At 35.7% G+C, this 17,366-nt stretch overlaps 1 protein-coding gene across 3 annotated transcripts in view; it reads left to right on the top strand.

The window, feature by feature from the left end:
- The window catches only part of NEK10 (NIMA related kinase 10), a 116,196-nt gene that overhangs the window by 23,338 nt on the left and 75,492 nt on the right, over positions 1–17,366 (top strand). For all 3 annotated transcript variants that reach the window (XM_056338595.1, XM_056338596.1, XM_056338597.1), the window contains exons 15-22: positions 446–523; positions 3,423–3,487; positions 4,889–4,991; positions 5,098–5,226; positions 5,769–5,906; positions 7,257–7,302; positions 7,933–8,054; positions 8,246–8,348. In XM_056338595.1, coding sequence (XP_056194570.1) covers positions 446–523; positions 3,423–3,487; positions 4,889–4,991; positions 5,098–5,226; positions 5,769–5,906; positions 7,257–7,302; positions 7,933–8,054; positions 8,246–8,348 — 784 coding nt within the window. The remainder of the gene's footprint in view (positions 1–445; positions 524–3,422; positions 3,488–4,888; positions 4,992–5,097; positions 5,227–5,768; positions 5,907–7,256; positions 7,303–7,932; positions 8,055–8,245; positions 8,349–17,366) is intronic.

Genomic DNA, 17,366 nt, shown 5'->3' with positions numbered 1-17,366 from the left:
TATCAAACCAATATGATGGATACATTAGGTTACATAAAAATGGAAACTGAAACACAGTATGATTTTCACAAAATACTGCTGATGGCACAGATATACTTCTCAGGCTATCACTTCTGGTGTTGCTCTAGTTTATATTTATTGCGATTGGATTTTTGATTCCTGACAATTTATAATAGCCACATGGTGACAGGGGATCTGTTGCTGCCATTTCACCTTTAGAGATTGAAGCATTGCTTTAGTATCTGTTTGCAAGCTCTTTGTGGTATCAGTTTAAATATAACAATGATTTAATTCATATGTACATTTAAGTCATTTGAGCTTATAATTTAGGTGTGCAGTAGGATGTTAAGAACTTGTCAGTTGGTATTAGCTTCTGATTTATCTGAACAATGGATTTTATTTGTGGTTTCTGTGCAAAGGAGTGCTAATCTTTCTCTGTTTCCAGGCAAATGGAATATATACAATAGCCAAGCTGATTTTACCAAACAATGAAAGGAATGATGAAAAAGCTAATTTATTACAGGTAAGTCCCTTTATTATCGTTGTGCATAGAAAGCCCAAACAGTCTTAAGATTTTTTTATGATTTTGAAGTTTATTTGAAAATGCAGTAAAAAAATATTACTTATAAGGGGGAAAAAACCCCACCAGAACAAAATGAGGAATAACAAACGGCTCAGGAACTAAAAGTTAAATAATGACTCTATTTCTGGTATTCTGTTCTGGTCTACTTTGTTTCTGGCACCTCATACAGTGTAAAGGAAAGTGAATATTTTTCTTGTGATAATCTTTCCTCCACTTTTTCAGGCTGCCCAGCATCACATCTTCTTTTTAGTGCCTTGGTCTTCATTGAAATTCACTATAGATTTGAGACTGTACTAATATCTGCTTTTTTCTGGAGCATCTTACTGTGGCTGTTAAAATACAGGAAAACATCACATGAAGTAGAGCAAATCTAAATGTAGGATAAATGTAGAGCTAATAAGCGTAGAATGACTCTTGGTTTTGCATGTTAATACCCCCATAAATGTACTGGTTTCAGTCAACTTAGGCTAAAAGTTATCAGAGCAATTATCTGGTAGCTGTTCTCTAGAATCTATGAAATAGTGTTGACGTCTCTAAGCTGTAGGAGAGTAGTGCTTTGGGGTTCAGGGATGAACCTGCTGCTGCTGCGCAGGTTACTTATGTGGGCAAGTGTGAGGAGGTCCTTAGCACAGGTGAATGCAGTCAGGATCCTGCCCCTCACCTGGTCTTTGTTCTGGTATAACCCTGCACTAAAATGGCTACATAGCTATTCGATTATCAAATCAGGTAGACATGCCTGGATAGTGAGAGAAGGCATTTCCATAAAACAAGAAATAATTTATTGTAATATCATCTTTCTCATTGCAGTTCTTCTAGATTAAGGTTGGAGTGCAGATTCAGTGCATTAGGTACCTTTTTTCAGCAGCAAGGTTTTAAAGTGTGCTTCAGTTAAAATCAGCTTAAGGATGAGAGAAATAAAAATCTTCCTGGAAGTATATGAAACTAACATGGAGCCTGATAAACCTGGAGCATATGCTCAGTACAGTTGCCTCATACAACTGCAAGAAGCTTAATTTATGCCCACCAAGATTTTAGATTCCAGCAGAATGCATTGGAAATAACTCACAGGAGATACTAGGCAACTGTAGTTGGGTTAAACACGAAGCCATATGAATTAATAATGGACTTAATGATCACATATGAAAACTAAATCTGTTTGAGGCAAACAATAAGAAGCATATTTTTTATGAACCCTTGTTCAGATTCTCACACTGCTATCTGTCTTGCTTTTATCATTGTTACTGCTATGCAATACAGTTGCAGCCACTGGAATACCCTTTTTGAATTTCATAGGCATTTTTCTTAGAATTCCTGCAATGCTGATCTGATTTCTTTACTGCTTCATTGACTGTGTTTTCAATAAATAAATTTTCACCTTCATTCTACCATACTACCTTAGTGATCTTACACCATTACTTCAAGGGTGGCAGTGATATCAATCATTTATTCTGCATACGTACCATACATAAAAATCGTCATGCCTTAACTGAAGCATATCACAAATGTTAAATATTAATCTCACAACGCTAATGTCAGAAAGACAAGTATTATTTCAATTTAAAATACCTATTATCTCATTACTAATTTATTGTCATGTCTCTTCATTGATGGACTTTCTACAGCAAAATATATGTATAGGCTGTAAAATGAAAAACTTTCAAGGTAGCAGCTATGGCTCAGCTCATCTGGGTTATTTTATACAGCTAAGTTGTAACTGATTCTCAGTGGAATGTTAGACAAGGTAACACACCATCCTTCTGTGATGGAGAGTTTACTTTGGACTAAAAAGAAACATTGTAAAAGAGACCACTTCTTAGCATTAACATATGTTCCTTTTCACTAAAATTTCAAGTATCCTGCTTCTCTCAAAAGTAGCATTTGGCCTTTATTTCCTTCATTTAATTAATTTTCTTTATATTGAAATAAATATTTTTTTTTTTTGTAACATGGGGATAACATGCAGTTATCACTAAAACACCTTTGTTGTTGTCTAAGTAGGAAGTACCATACTGGACTGTAGTAGTGGTTTAGTCACTGATGCAAGAAAGTAATTATTAATTATGTAAACAGCATTTACTATTTGCATTGTTTCAGATATCAGTGCCTTATTTCCCCTTGGCTTACTTTATACAGTCATCTTTTGTCAGCCGTATATGTGCCATATTGTTGGCTCTTGATAAACAGAATTAAATATGAGCTGCATAAAAGCATACATGCCTGCTACCTGAGAGTAGCTGTTGTAAAAATAAGCTTTCTTCAGTAGAGATCAGATAGAAATTGAGGTACATAAAGATAGAAACTGAGGTACATAAAGATCTCTGTAAATATAATGAACCTAGCATTAAAAAAAAATAATGTTGACCGTTCTCTCTTTTTCATTTTTTTTTTGGTCTTCTGTTAGAACTTATGGTGTTTCACATGACATTTTTTACAAGAAGTTGCAAAATATGGCATCATTACAAAACCACTGATTACATTTACCTTTTTCACCATTGGAGAAGAGAACAGGTCTCAAGCCTTAAGCTATCTGCCAAAAAAAAAAAAAAAAAAAAGAGGAGATTAAAACTCAGATGTTCCTCAGTGTGCTATAGCTATAGTCATGCACCTTTTTTTTCTTACTTTTTTTTCCCCCTCAGATGGCCCTGTCAACTTTTAAAATACAAAAGGAAATTAACATGTTTTTACTGTCTTCATTATCAGGTTAATAACATAATCTGTCTAGTCATTTAAGTACAAAGTTGACCAATGTGTAAAGTCAAGAGGAATACTTGATGTTTATCAGTGGCTTTTCCATTTGTGTATAAATAAATGTCTCATTAAGGTTTTTTTCCTGCTGTAGTGCTATGCTTTCAGAGCCCTGAGATTTCTCTTCAGTATGGAAAGAAATCGCCATATCTTTAAAAGGTATGTTAACAAAATGTTTTGTGAAACGCCTTTGGGACAGCTTGCAGAAGTTGTCACTCCAATCAGAAAGTCATGTGTTTAAATGTCATTTATTTTCAACAAGAAGAAATAGTAATGAGCAATTTCTGTCCTCTCCCACAGCTACAGATAGCCATTCCTGCATTGCATCAGTGGCAGCCTACAAGATTTAGACATTCAGTGTGGGGACTTCTGTTGTATGCATACCAGAGAAACTAGTTCTGTAGGGGCTTCTTCCTCCCCCATGAATCAATGTTTTAAATTGTTAGGGACAAATTTAATACTGTTGGAGATAAACCATACTTTTATCCTGAGGATTAACAGATGCAAGTTACAGCCCCGGATAGTAGCAAGTAACTGGGAGCAGTAAATTTTTTCTCTGAGCCCTCCACTCCTTCACATGGGAATGACTTTGCATCAAGCTGGTTTACTTAGGAGTGTTGCTGAAAGGTTTGAATCAATAAGGAGATAATGTCTTTCATCAATTATCGATTTTTTTTCTAGTAAGGTGACAGTTTCACCAGGTTAGCTATAAAGGTGTGAAACCTAGCAGTTTGATTTGTGGGATTAGGATAGTAATCGTGCTGCCTAGGAGGTCTGCCTGTCAGTACTGTTTCTGTATGATTTTATTCTGTATCAAATTACTAGAATTCTAAATATAACTTTAGTGCTATTTTACTTTTAAAAAGTGGATTTTGTACTAAAAGGGCCCTAGTCTGTAATGAATGTTCATGGTTGGTGTCAAGTTTTTAAAGTAAGTGCTAAATCTGAACTAATGTGCTGCCTTTCGTATTTTTCTAGATGCCTTAATTTTCTGTATTTCTACTTCTGCCAGAACTTTAAAAAGAAACAAAGCTTCAATTAGGCATGTCACTAATCAAATATTGCCTACTGTGTGTTAGCTTTTGCTTTTCTCAGTCCTTTTTATCTTTAGACTAGACTTTGTGGTCAAAAATTCTAAGACCTGTGTCATGATTCTTTAAATGCAGACAAATACTAACCCTATCACTTAATGCGTTATGAGAAGGAGCTCAGATAAAGTGATAACAGGCACAATATAAAGTATTATAAGAAAAATATAGGAAAATCTGGAAACTCAGGAGGTGTTGACTTTAAAGAGGCTTATACATGTTTGGAGAACTGGCATTTATATGGCATTAATACCCAACTAATGGAAGCTGAAGTCTGACTTTTCAAATGTTTTTTAACTCTTATGTATGTAATGTTAGAAGGTTAATATCTGAATAGATTGTAAAGAATCAATGTATTATTTGGAAGGTTCTAAAGTAAGTTGTAGTAATAAATATTGAAAAGTCTCTGCTGTGGATTAGTAGCTATTGTGTGCACTGTTTCTAAAATATACCAAAACTTAAACCTTTGTAGACTTTTCCCTACTGATTTATTTGAAATCTTCATTGATATTGGACATTATGTGCGTGATATCAGTGCTTATGAAAAGCTGGTGTCAAAGCTAAATTTATTAAAGGTAAGTGAAAATCTTCATAGCTTTGAGAAGCTGTATTGTTTTCAAATTCTTAGCATAAGAAAGGCATGAAATATGTTTATTTATTTGGCATTTAATTTATAACCAGGAGGATGAATTGAAACAAATTGCTGAAAGTATTGAAAGCATGAATCAGAATAAGGCACCTACAAAACATATAGGCAATTACGCAATTTTAGAGCACCTTGGCAGTGGAGCTTTTGGAAGCGTATATAAGGTAAACTTCACTTTTGGTATTATTTTACAGGTTTGAGGGGAAGATTCATGAAGGATGTCTAATACCTCTTGTAGGCACTACTGTTCTTTGACTTTCAGTAGGGGAATGCAGGTGTGAAAAGGCCTTTATGGATCTGGGCTTGTTGTTAGTATTTGCTGTGACTTTGTTTGTCCCCTCTTGTGTTTATCAGATAGAACAGTGTATCCCTCAGGTTTCCTACTTTTACTTTATTTGAATTCTTTTCCACAAACATCATTTCTGTCTATTGCAAATGTTAATGAATCTGTGTAAAACCAGAAATCAAGTATGCTTTATCTGAAAATCAACACTGGGCACAGATAATGTTACTTCAAAGACTGGCAAGTTCAGCAGTGTACTGCTAAGGTGTATTGTGGGGCTCCAGTTTTTTATCACATCATACACAGAAAAAGCTATTATTGTAACTTCTGCAAGACAGGTTTGGACTCTGATTACTAATCTGGTAGCCATAATAATATCCTTTCTATCCCCATCCTATATAAAGTGTTTTGTCTTTTTCATAGGTTAGAAAGCATAATGGACAAAATCTCCTGGCAATGAAAGAAGTCAATTTACACAATCCAGCATTTGGAAAGGACAAAAAAGACAGAGACAGCAGTGTAAAGAATATTGTCTCTGAATTAACCATCATCAAAGAGCAGGTGTGTCTCATGGACTCCAGTTTCATGTGTGCGCGTTCTGCTGTTAGCATTATTAACTGTGAGTTCTCATGTGGAAATCTACCTTGCAGAAAAGGGCCTGGGGGCACTGGTCAGCAGCCCTCTGAACACGAGCCAGCAGTGTGCCCAAGTGGCCAAGAAGGCCAACAGCACCCTGGCTAGTATCAGAAATAGTGTGGCCAGCAGGACAAGGGAAGAAATTGTCCCCCTGTACTCAGCACTGGTGAGGCTGCATCTCAAATACTGCGTTCGGTTGTGGGCCTCTCACTACAAGAAAGACACCGAGGTTCTGGAGCATGTCCAAAGAACAGCAACGAAGCTGGTGAAGGGTCTAGAGAACACGTCTTGTGAGGATTGGCTGAGGGAACTGGGATTGTTTAGCCTGGAGAAAAGGAGGCTGAGGGGAGACCTTATTGTGCTCTACAACTACCCGAAAGGAGGCTGTAGGTGAGGTGGGTGTCAAGTCTCTTTTCCCAGATAACGAGTGATAGGATGAGAGGAATCAGCTTCAAGTTGTGCCAGGGTAGGTTTAGATCTGGTAGTAGGAAACATTTCTTCACTGACAGGGTTGTCAAGCCCTGGAAGAGGCTGCCCAGGGGAGTGATTGAGTCACCATAACTGGAGGTGTTTGAAAGATGTGCAGATGTGACACTTAGGGACATGTTATAGTAGGACTTGGCAGTGGCAGGTTTATGGTTGGGCTCGATGATCTTAAAGGTCTTTTCCAGCCTAAATGATTCTGTGATTCTAGGTAGCAGGGCTTCCAGCTGCTGTTATTATTTTTCTCTGATCTGTACAATATTGACCCCTTTTACCTGAATGTTGCCAGTATTGAAACTGTTCTTACTGTAGTGTTAGCAGCAGTGCGAATGCTTGTTACTAAAGATTCTTTCTGTGTTGGCAGTATTTGAACTTTTTTTCAGGGATTCTGTAAATTAAGATTTTAATAGAAAACTGATGAGTCTTTGTGTCATTTAATGCATACTTGGGTTTAAAATACAGTGAGAAGAAAACCTTTTTTGTAACTGAAAATTAAAAACCTGACTGATCAGTAGTGTTCTTAGGCTGAGAAAGCCCTTCAAACTTCATTTACTCTCTTTCAGTTATTAAAGGGAGAGGGGATAGGAATCACATTGTATATTCCTCCTGGTTGCTCTAGTAATGTGCAACATTTCTCTGTGTTTGCTGTAGCAGTGAAGGTGTACTGCACTGCACTTCATAAGTTTGTGGAATTCTTGTGGAATCCTTCCTTTCAGTGTGCAGCTAAACATTATAAATGCTGTGCCATCAGTTTAATTATTCTAAACATCTACATTTCTTTCCTCATTGTAGCTTTATCATCCAAATGTTGTACGATATCATAGAACCTTCTTGGAAAGTAAGTATAAACACAGAGAATTACCACATTTTACATAATGCAGAAATAGAAATGTACAATAAAACCACTTACAGCTTGGAAGCAGTGTGTCAAATTTGAGCAATAAATGGTTAAGATTTTCTTCAAGGACTGCTACAGTTCAGACAGGCTTGTGTTACTTCAAAATTGAAGAAATGGTGAGAAATAATGCTTATCTTCGTTCATCTAGTAGTAAAACTAGATGTAATATAAACATGTAGACAGCATCATTCTCATCCTATAGAATTAAAGATCCAAAATTTATAACTGGAATGCTAAACGGAGAAAAACTACAGTGACTAGTAGAATGCATGATATAGATTGCTCAGCCATATTGTCTTAATTTTCTTTTTTATAAAGAGTTAGCTACATACACCAGCCTGCTGAATGATTATCAGGCAGTGAATTCCTTATAGCTGCTGTGATATAAATTGAGGAAAAAATGGAATAACAAGGAGTAGAACTGATTAAAATGTATTTGTCTGTACAAACACATTTTTAAGAAGTAAAAAAATTAACAGCTTTTAAAATATATTTTAAACTCAAATACTCTATTTTCAAATGCCTTCTGTATAAATGTAATCTTCTGTTCATTCATTTTCTTTTATGCAGATGATAGATTGTACATAGTCATGGAGCTCATAGAGGGAGTGCCACTGGGAGAACACTTCCACTCTTTGAAAGAAAAGCAGCAGCAGTTTACAGAAGAGAGAATATGGCGAATATTTATCCAGGTAAGGGCCTCCATTCTTTTTGTTTCCAGAACTTTCCTGCATGTAGCAGCATTTATGTTTGTCAGGCTAATAAATGACAAAGTAATGCTTATTATATCAGGCACTAATATCAGATATTAATTTAATTTTATGTGCTTTTATTTAGGTTGTAATTAAGAATCTTTGTAAAGCTCTTTTTGTTTGTTTTTAAGCTTTGTCTAGCTCTTCGTTATTTGCATAAAGAGAAAAGGATTGTTCACCGAGATCTCACTCCCAACAATGTCATGCTGGGGGATAAAGACAAAGTTACAATTAGTAAGTAGAACTACTTTACTTGAAGAGAATTTCCCATGATGTATGCGAGTAGAAATTCTTTACTGAAACTCTCAGAAGGTTTCAGATTCCTAGACATTGGTCACCATACTTATAAGCTAGTAAATTACGGCATTATTATGCTTTTGTGTAAAATAATTGCTAATGCAAGTTTTGTGATCATTGCCACCAGGTGTCATCATCCATGACTATATTTTTTGAAGCTATGTATGTCAGATAACATGGAGGAGATGGTTTAGCCCTAGAAAAATTAAATTAGTTATTCTTCAAGGCCTGTTTTTCTTTAAATTGGCAATAATATAGAGAGAACCAGATTAGATAACAAGTGCTAATGAACATAAGGTATAACAGCCATCTGTTCTATTCCAGTTCTCCCATACAATTGTTTAGTATCCATCAGTTGTTCCCAGTGATCAGCTGCTGTGAGGTGCAATTTGTCTAAGCCTGTAGTACTGAATATTCTTGATGTATGCTTCTGTAATCTTCACAGTGTGGAGGAAGGTGCTTAGGCAGGTTTCAAGACAGGCTTTGAAAGACATGTATGTGTGAACAGTAAGAAGTTTTACTCTTTGAGTGAATTATCACAACCCAGTATGTACAGCAAGCCTTACAAGCAATTCAGATACTGTAGATTCTAAAACTCTCAAAGAACTACTGCGAGCTTTCTTACTGCTCATGACATAGAACTAGATAAACAATTTGAATACTGCAGAATTGTTATAAGAAGTCTTCAAGCAAAATCAGTCTCTCTTCTTTAAAATAACAGGGAAGTACAGATGTATGGATGCACCCAACCACAAAACTCAGCTATAATAGGCAAATATATTCAGTAACTGTTGTTTTATAGTAAATATTTATGCCTGATGATGTGCATACTTACATTTATTCATTATTAAATTGTATGTGCTAACCCCCCTGATTCTTAGTAATGATACAGTTTTGAAAAAGGGTGATTTAATAGAGCATTTGTCCCTGAGTGATGAAAAAAATATTCAGAATATTATTTTAAAGTATCATAAAATTGTATTTTGTATCAACATCCTGCCACTGAGGGGCACTCTTGTCTTGATTTAATACCTTTGCCTTATCTCTAGTCCAATCTAGATACGGTGTAAATGTACTTTTAAATGTAAGGTCAAAATTGCCCTTGAAAAGCGTTTATATTTCTGTCAAAGATTTATAAGAGCTGAGGTAAATTGGAAGAACTGAAACTTATTTTGACCATTTCTACAGGGATTTGTTCAAAACTGTTGCAATATTTAAGCAAACACTTCGTTTAATACTTTATTACCAGTATACATAGCATTTTTGGAGGGAGCTGAAGACCTTTTATCTATTACTTCTGAATTTTACTGCACCTTGTTCTTTTACAACCTTAATGAAATTAAGAATAATTTACTTTCTTTCTGATGATAGTAAATATGTACTGTATTGGTGCTTGCAGTGGTATTACACCTAACTCATACAGTCTATGTATGCCAAAGACGGGAGCATTTGTGCTCTTGATAGTTATATCTCACAGTATTTGTGGATAAGTATACTATTCATTTGAGAATTTCAAGTGGTTCTAGATGAAAGTTAATACAAAAAGTCGGGTGAAGGTGGAAGGGTATGCTCAAATATTGAGAAAACTTAAATCTGCCTCTACAATGAATTTAATCTGTCAGCTTTTATAAAATGAGGAGGTCTGCTCTAAGATCTACAAGCTGCACAGTCATCCTAAAGAGAGAGAGTCCAGCTTTCTGGAGTCTTTCAAATCTCAAAACTGTCCAAAATGTGTCTTGATCTAACTAGAGTAATATTGCTGTGGACTACCTGTAAAGCAGTGTTGTGTGACTATGTAATTAAGTTATGGCCTCTGGTGGTTCAAATTGTTTTGCTTCATAAAAGAACCTTGTATATCTTGTACATCTGTTCTTTTTTCTTTTCCTTAGCCAGTCCTTCTGGAAACAGTGACTTCTGTTAATCTCTTGTTATGAGAATCTGCTGGATGACAATATAACAAAGGCAGTTTATTCCTCTAACGTAACTCCTCCTCCTGTAACTAATGTTCACCAAATATGTTGTCTTTAGAGAGGTGCCTTAGTTCCAGGCCGTCATGGTAATTTTGATTAAAAAAAGAAAAAGAATAAAGTGAGTGATACATTGTTGCTCAATGAAGCACTCAAAAGTGTTTCTATAGGCTAAGGCTTTCATTCTGTACTGTGTATGGCTATGCAGCAGCCCCAACAATGAACTGCTTTAAGAAAGTTCTGGGACCCACAGGCAGACGTTTCTCACCATGTATGTGAGAACTGAGCCACTCACATTTCAAATCCCATGAAGACCTCTCATACAGTTTCTACGTTGATTGAAAATGAAAGGAGTGCATAGTGTGGGAGACATTCCCTCCTTGCTGTCATTACAGAAAAAGTAAACCTGCTAAAGAATTATGCTTGCTTGTCCTGAATTTGTAGAGAAATGTTCTACAGGTGGCCCTTGTAGCACAATTCCAGCAGAACTGGCTAGGCAGGGACCTATGGTGAAAGGTGGCTGAAAACTAGAATTCATACAGGCAGAGGACTCTGCAACCAGTCTGGCACAATGTAAGGTTGAGCTACGAAGGGCCTTTTCTTGAGGTGGTCTCTGAATATCATCTTTATAGGTTTTACTGAAAAAAGAATACCTGAGGTAATAATAGAAGGATTTTTGAAACTGTATAGTCACACTGTATTTTTTTTTCTTAAATATCAGGTGTGATTAGACACTATCCTTATCCAGATCTTTGTGTGTTGTTTTATTTTTAAACTTATGCAAGATATGAAAGTCCTAAGCCCAGCAGGTGCTTCATTCTAATGTGAAGGTTGTATGACTTCCTTTGTATTTCCCATGACATCTTTTACACATGCCAATTAAATCTGAATTATCCCAGTCTTTTTCAGGCTCTTTTAAGTCATGTGTTGTTGCAAATGGAAATAGACATTTACAATTTGATCCTAGCCAGGCTAGTGGCAGTATAAGATCTCTGTTTCTGAGAGGACTTTAAGCTTGCTGTTGTTATATAGTCTCCAGAACTGCCCACCTTACTTATTTGTACTGTTTCATCTATGACACAAATTTGATGGGAAAGGGGCCATGACTACCATCTCTTAATGTTGGTACAGCATTTAATCATAATTGGTTGAGCTACAAATGCTACAAAAATGTAAATATTAAATCATGCTAAGCTGCAATTTCATAAAAATCTCATTCTAAATTGATAGAAAAATGTTACTGAAACTGTACATCTCTGGTCAGGTTGAATGTATTTCTGAATTTAGTATTTCTGACACACACCAAAAAAAAAAAGTAGAATTTTAGGCACAGCCTGAATGACAGTTGTTTTGTATAGCATTTTAGAGATTCATTGAACCAATATTATCAGTGTCTCTTGGTTTAATCTTCACACCCTTTTTATATAAGACATTGAGAAGTTACGGTTTTCTGAATTGAAAATGCGTATCTGCTTTTATTGCAACTGTATTTTACTGCAGCTGTATTTTGTTTCTAGCGCAGCATATTTCTGTCGAGAGCTCTATAGCTGCATCTGTTTGTAGGACAAAACGTAGGACTCTGTAGATCATTGCTTTTCCTCAGTGTCATCTAGGTGCAGAAGGCTTTATATCTTCATGGTCAGAAGTCTGTGTGGAATCACTTTGACAGGTGATTTCAGGTCTGCTATCAAGAATTGTGAAGGATTCCATATTCTCTTTTGGGTGGCATACTCTGTTTAATGTTTAATACACATGATACAATAGCAGCAGAAACGATCTGTATGGAGCTGAAACGTAGGATTACATAGCAGCAGAATACTAGTTTTGAGACAACTCATCTGTCTGATGTACTTCTAACCACAGCAGGCAGCCATGAAGTGTCAGAACAGTGAGGTGAATGAGACTTGAAAAGTTTAAATAGTTTGGATGCTGGAAGAAAGCTACCTGTTAATTTTGTAATTCAGAATACTTGTGATTCTGTGCCATGCCCAGAGAAGCAGGGGCCATGAGGTAAAGTAGGTATAACTAGTCACTACTTTTCGGAGTCACTTGAATCAGTGCTAAATTTTTTTGCGGATTATATGGCTCATTTAACCAGTCTTCATTATCAGAATTGCTACTCTTCATACTAAGATTCAAGGACATGCTTGTAGTACTTAATTTTCAAAGTTTCCATAATAATTGGCTGAGCAGAATTTTCGACTCGTTTATGTTTACACTGTAAATCGAACATTCTGGATGCTATTGGTGGATTAGTAATTGTATCTCTCTTTACAAATCTTAGTTCTAGATGTGGATCAACGCTAATGTTCTTAGCGGAGAAGTTACAAGCTTTACAAAACTGACAGGTGGTAGACTGAGTTTACAAAGCATTGATATTAGCACACAGAAAGGAGAATGATAGAATAGCTAGAAGATGCATTCAGGAATTATAAAAATTAATTCTATTCCTATTCTATTGGTGAAAAAGAGTAGAGTAAGTATGTACTACCATTGATTACATTTCAAATGATCTTGATTTTAGGATATGAATTTATGGAAAATAAAATTAAAGTTCTATTTTTATCTTCCAGACCACTGTAACTTAGTAAGTTGCTGACGAACTTTCTTGATTACAGTTTCAAACATGCTGAAGAGAAACAAATTTAATTTGTCTCATCCTGAGTCTTTCAGGGTAGAAGAAGCTGTTCAATGGGGACACAGTGAAAATCTGACCTGAGCAGCTCTGAAGTTCACTTGTGTGGTGAATTTGATACTCCATTCATCTGTGTGTTTTGCTTTGCTCTTGGTCTTTGTGTGCATATTTGATTTTAGGAAAAATTAATGGCATTTTCAAATAGGGTTCAAATAAAAATTAAGGCAACAAATATGCAAATATGAGATCAGTGTTGTTAAGATGCAGTATTTGGGAAATTTTCTTCTTGTTACTGTAGAAGATCAGTCTACTAGATGAAATCTTTGGGAAATAAGATGGCAAATGAAAAACCAGATTCTGTCAATAAAAGGAGAAAAAAACATTGCAGATACCTAAAATGCTCATTTAAAGAGACTTCTAACATTTAGAAAGTTTTTATAATTCGGCTATTACAAAAGTGGAGAGATCATTCTGTAGGAGGTTAAGATACTAGTCAAGTCAGCCTACTCATTTTTTCATAGTTCTTTCTTCTTTTTATGCCCTCTGCCCCATCATGTTAATGCTTTCTGAAACAATCTTACTTCATTATCACTTACTCTGCTACCCTAAACACAATGTAAACAAGTGAAGAAGGGTGTTTTACAATCTAAATGATTATGACTGCATCATTCTGTGTTAATTTTCTTCCTATTTGAGGACTGTCTTTTGTTTGACTATTTTTTAATGAATTAAGAAAAAAAATAAATTTCTAGATTCCTGAAGCTTAATGTTTACAATCATAGTACAAAGTCTGGTCAAGTATGATAACACCATGGAGAGATATGACTATTGGTAATGAATTGTTGGTGAAATTGTGTGTCTTGTCATAGTTTATAAAGTTCCATCTAATGGTGAAAGTTTGATAGTTTTTTATTGTCTTTGAACAGACTTTAAAAAAATCTTCATCTTCAATGAAGTTTGCCAAGCTTCCAACCTTTAGAGAAATTAGCTGCAAAGAAATTACATCAGTTGAGGTTGCACAGTAGACAAAGCACCAAAAACTATTACCATGGAAATTTTATTTTAGAAGACTTGTTTGCTAGGTTGGTGTACCTACCCTTCCCCTCAGTTTACAAACTCTCATGTATTAGGATGGTACAAAAAGTTGTAGTGGTGATATGCATGCAATTCACATGAACCTGAAAAAATTAGTGATGCTTAAAACTGGAAAAAGTATCATTTTTCCAAAATTACATGTTCAGGTGAAAACAACCATTATTTTTCAGCAACAGAAAACCTTTGGGCAGGTAGGTGGATCTTTCCACTGGTGCCATTAAAGCTCCAAGACTGCTTCCTCATGGAGATGTGTCATCCACTAGCATTTTTGGTTTTCTTCAGCTGTACTACAAAATAACCATTGTTTGTTTTATTTTTGGTCCAAAAGGAGTAGTTTTTACTTTTCAGGAAGTTGGGACAATCTAACAGTTGAAATAAGGGGGTTTGTAACTTTTTTGAGATGAAGGAGTTGCCTCTCTAATGCCAATTTTATTTCTGCATTGCAAGACGGTGTGGTAGACAATTCAATGATTTCAGGACTGCAGTATCAGGTCTGTGACTAGATTAAAGCAGCATGAAACTAGCCTAGAAAAAGGGTGAGCTAAACTCATCAAGATGTAAGTGCCAAATAAGCTGGTTTCCAGAGAGTGCAAGAGAGGGGCAGGACTGGCTTGATTACTAGCTCATCTTTCTCTTAGAGTCTTGCTCTGAATCACTAAGGTGGGTTTATAGTTTCCCCTTTGGTTGGACTGATGCAGCATACACTTCTGCATCCTGATGTTGTTGGCTGGCTGGCCTGCCTGCCCTTTCCCTTCCTCCTGTTTTGTGCTCTCTCTTTGCCTTAGCTCTTACCAGCCTTTCTTTTGGTTCATCTAATTTGTTGGTTTACAAAGCTTTCAGTGGCCTTCTGAGTATGATTCTCTAAGGGCTTTTCTTTTCTATTTTTCTCTGGCCACCTTTATTCTAGTGATATTTGTCATGATACCTGTCAGCATTGATAAAATTCCTTTCAGCAAGTGCACACAACACTCTTGTTAATTGGTAGGTTGCTTTTTTGTGAAACTGAGAATGGAACTGTAGGAAAATATTTGGAAGCTAAGTTACGTATTTCATTCTGAACTTGGTGAGATTTGTGATCAGATGCATCTGCATTCACAGATGTGTGTGAATACGTTAGGTCTAGCTTCTGAGGAAGGGCCCATTCCTGTACTTAAGAGATATGTCTTAATGCTTGGTGTACCACCGGATGAATTAAATTGAGATGGTTCAGGAAGGATATTTTCTTTAGTAAGCAGGATTTTTGATTTCAGAAGTGACCAATGAGATCATAACATAAAAGTCACTAGATCAGGTCAAAGATTTATGTGCGTCTCTGTGCTAAAAGCTGACACTTGGGTAAAATTCGTAAAAAGCTGATCAAGTATTGAGTTATCTTTCTCTCACAATTCCATTCCAGCTTCTAAAAGACATACTGCTATGGTGTGAAGCTGTTTCAGGAAATTGCGAAATATGAATTGTCACAATGGGTCCCCGTTAATCAAGTCTCAGTTCACAACTGAAACAGTGCATAGCAGTTAATAGGGGTCATCTTTATATTTGGTCATATTTTCATTTAACGGTATAGGAGGCAGGCCTCTCTCAGTTCTCAGAAATTACTTCGTTTGTTTGTTAGTTATTGTAGCAATTTTTGGCATCAAATAGCAAATAAAGGATCCTAGAGTATTAAAAGTTGTAGACTGATTTATAAGCTTCAGACAGATGCCTAAATAAATTAAAAGAAGCAATTTCACTAATTCGATGCAGTTCAATATTTGCCAGTTTATTTTCATTCAATTCTGTATTATGGGCCTGAAAAAGTTAAGAAAAAACATTTACGTTTAATGTAAAGCTGATTGTCCTGTGCTTTACATTCCTTGGCTTTGGCAGCACCAGCTGTATTTAGGAGCTCTGACTGGTGTCAAGGTAGTTTAGTCGAATCTGGAAAAAGTTATTGACCATCAAACAGGTTTTTTCCCTCCATTTCTGAGGACCTGGGTCTAAAAGGCAAATAATATATTTACTCCATCTGGCTGAATTTTCCCCTTGATTCCTTTTTTCCAGATAATCACTAATGTTATATTAAAATAGACTACTTTTAGAACTGAGATGTCCAGCTCTCCTCTTCCCTTTCCTAAATCTTTCAACCACCAAGAACTGAATTTATTGATTGATGTAATGTCTTAATACTCTTTCTTCATTGAATATTATGTGAAGGATTCCAAAGGAGGGAATTTAGAATGATTCACCCCAATTAATTCAGGGAACTGTCGACACTGCAAAAATCTCTGGTTCTTTTGGGATTAATATTCCCTGGAGTGAACTGTCTGAGGACTGTCTTAACTCAAGGGCAAAAGGGAGGCTTCTCAGTGATCCTGTTAATTTAGCATTCTTTCTACTTACACTTTCCAAGCACTACAGAGCTAGTCCTTCTTTGAACATTTTGTTCAAAGAAAAATGATCTGTGGCCTGCGTACCTAGGTTTGGCTTTCTTATCAAAGGCCTTCTGAATAAGAGAACTATTCCTTTTCAGACATTCAAGTCTCACACTGAACAAGAGCCAGCAGAAACTAATTTTTCTTACCTGTATTTCTTCTGGTCTGTGGCTTTTTTTGATGAGTAGAAAAATGATAACTAAAATTTTTATGAACTATCTCACTGTAAAAACAATTGGAATAGGAATGTTATGGGCTCTGTCCAAGTAGAACAGAAGCCTTAAAATATTTTAAAGAATATTATTTACCATAAAATCCTCCCACTTCTGAAGTAGTATTACAATAAAAAATTTATCAACAGACTTTAACAAGTACGGTAATTTTCTCTTGCTCTCTGTGCTTGGATTTAATAAAGTGCAATGTATCTTAGCTGCATTGTTGTGTTGAGGCAGCAGTAGAGTACTGAACTGAAAAAAAAATGAACTTGGAACTGTTTGCATGGAACTTAGATTAAAAATATAATCTCTAAAGACTGTGTGACAATTTTGTAAAAAAACTACCTGCTAATTACACAAAAGGCACTCATATTAACATAACAGCATGGTCATCTAAATTTACAGCTTTTGTCCCAAGGTAAGGCTAAGATTCACTGTTATTTCTTACCAAAGGCAATCTTTGAACATGAACTATTCAGAGATTAGACCCCCCTGTACTCCTTGGAAATTAAATTTCTGAGAAAGTCAGCCCTTTCCAGCTATCATAATTTAAAGGGAAGTGAAATAATTACTAACTTCATTACATTATTTTTTCCATTAATTTGGGCATTAGATCACTGTTTATTAGATAC

This window comes from Falco biarmicus, chromosome 4 (genome assembly GCF_023638135.1).
Source record: "Falco biarmicus isolate bFalBia1 chromosome 4, bFalBia1.pri, whole genome shotgun sequence".
Taxonomy (NCBI): Eukaryota; Metazoa; Chordata; class Aves; order Falconiformes; family Falconidae; genus Falco; species Falco biarmicus.
Note: the sequence above shows the minus strand (reverse complement) of the source record. Positions and strands in the feature narration are given on the sequence as shown.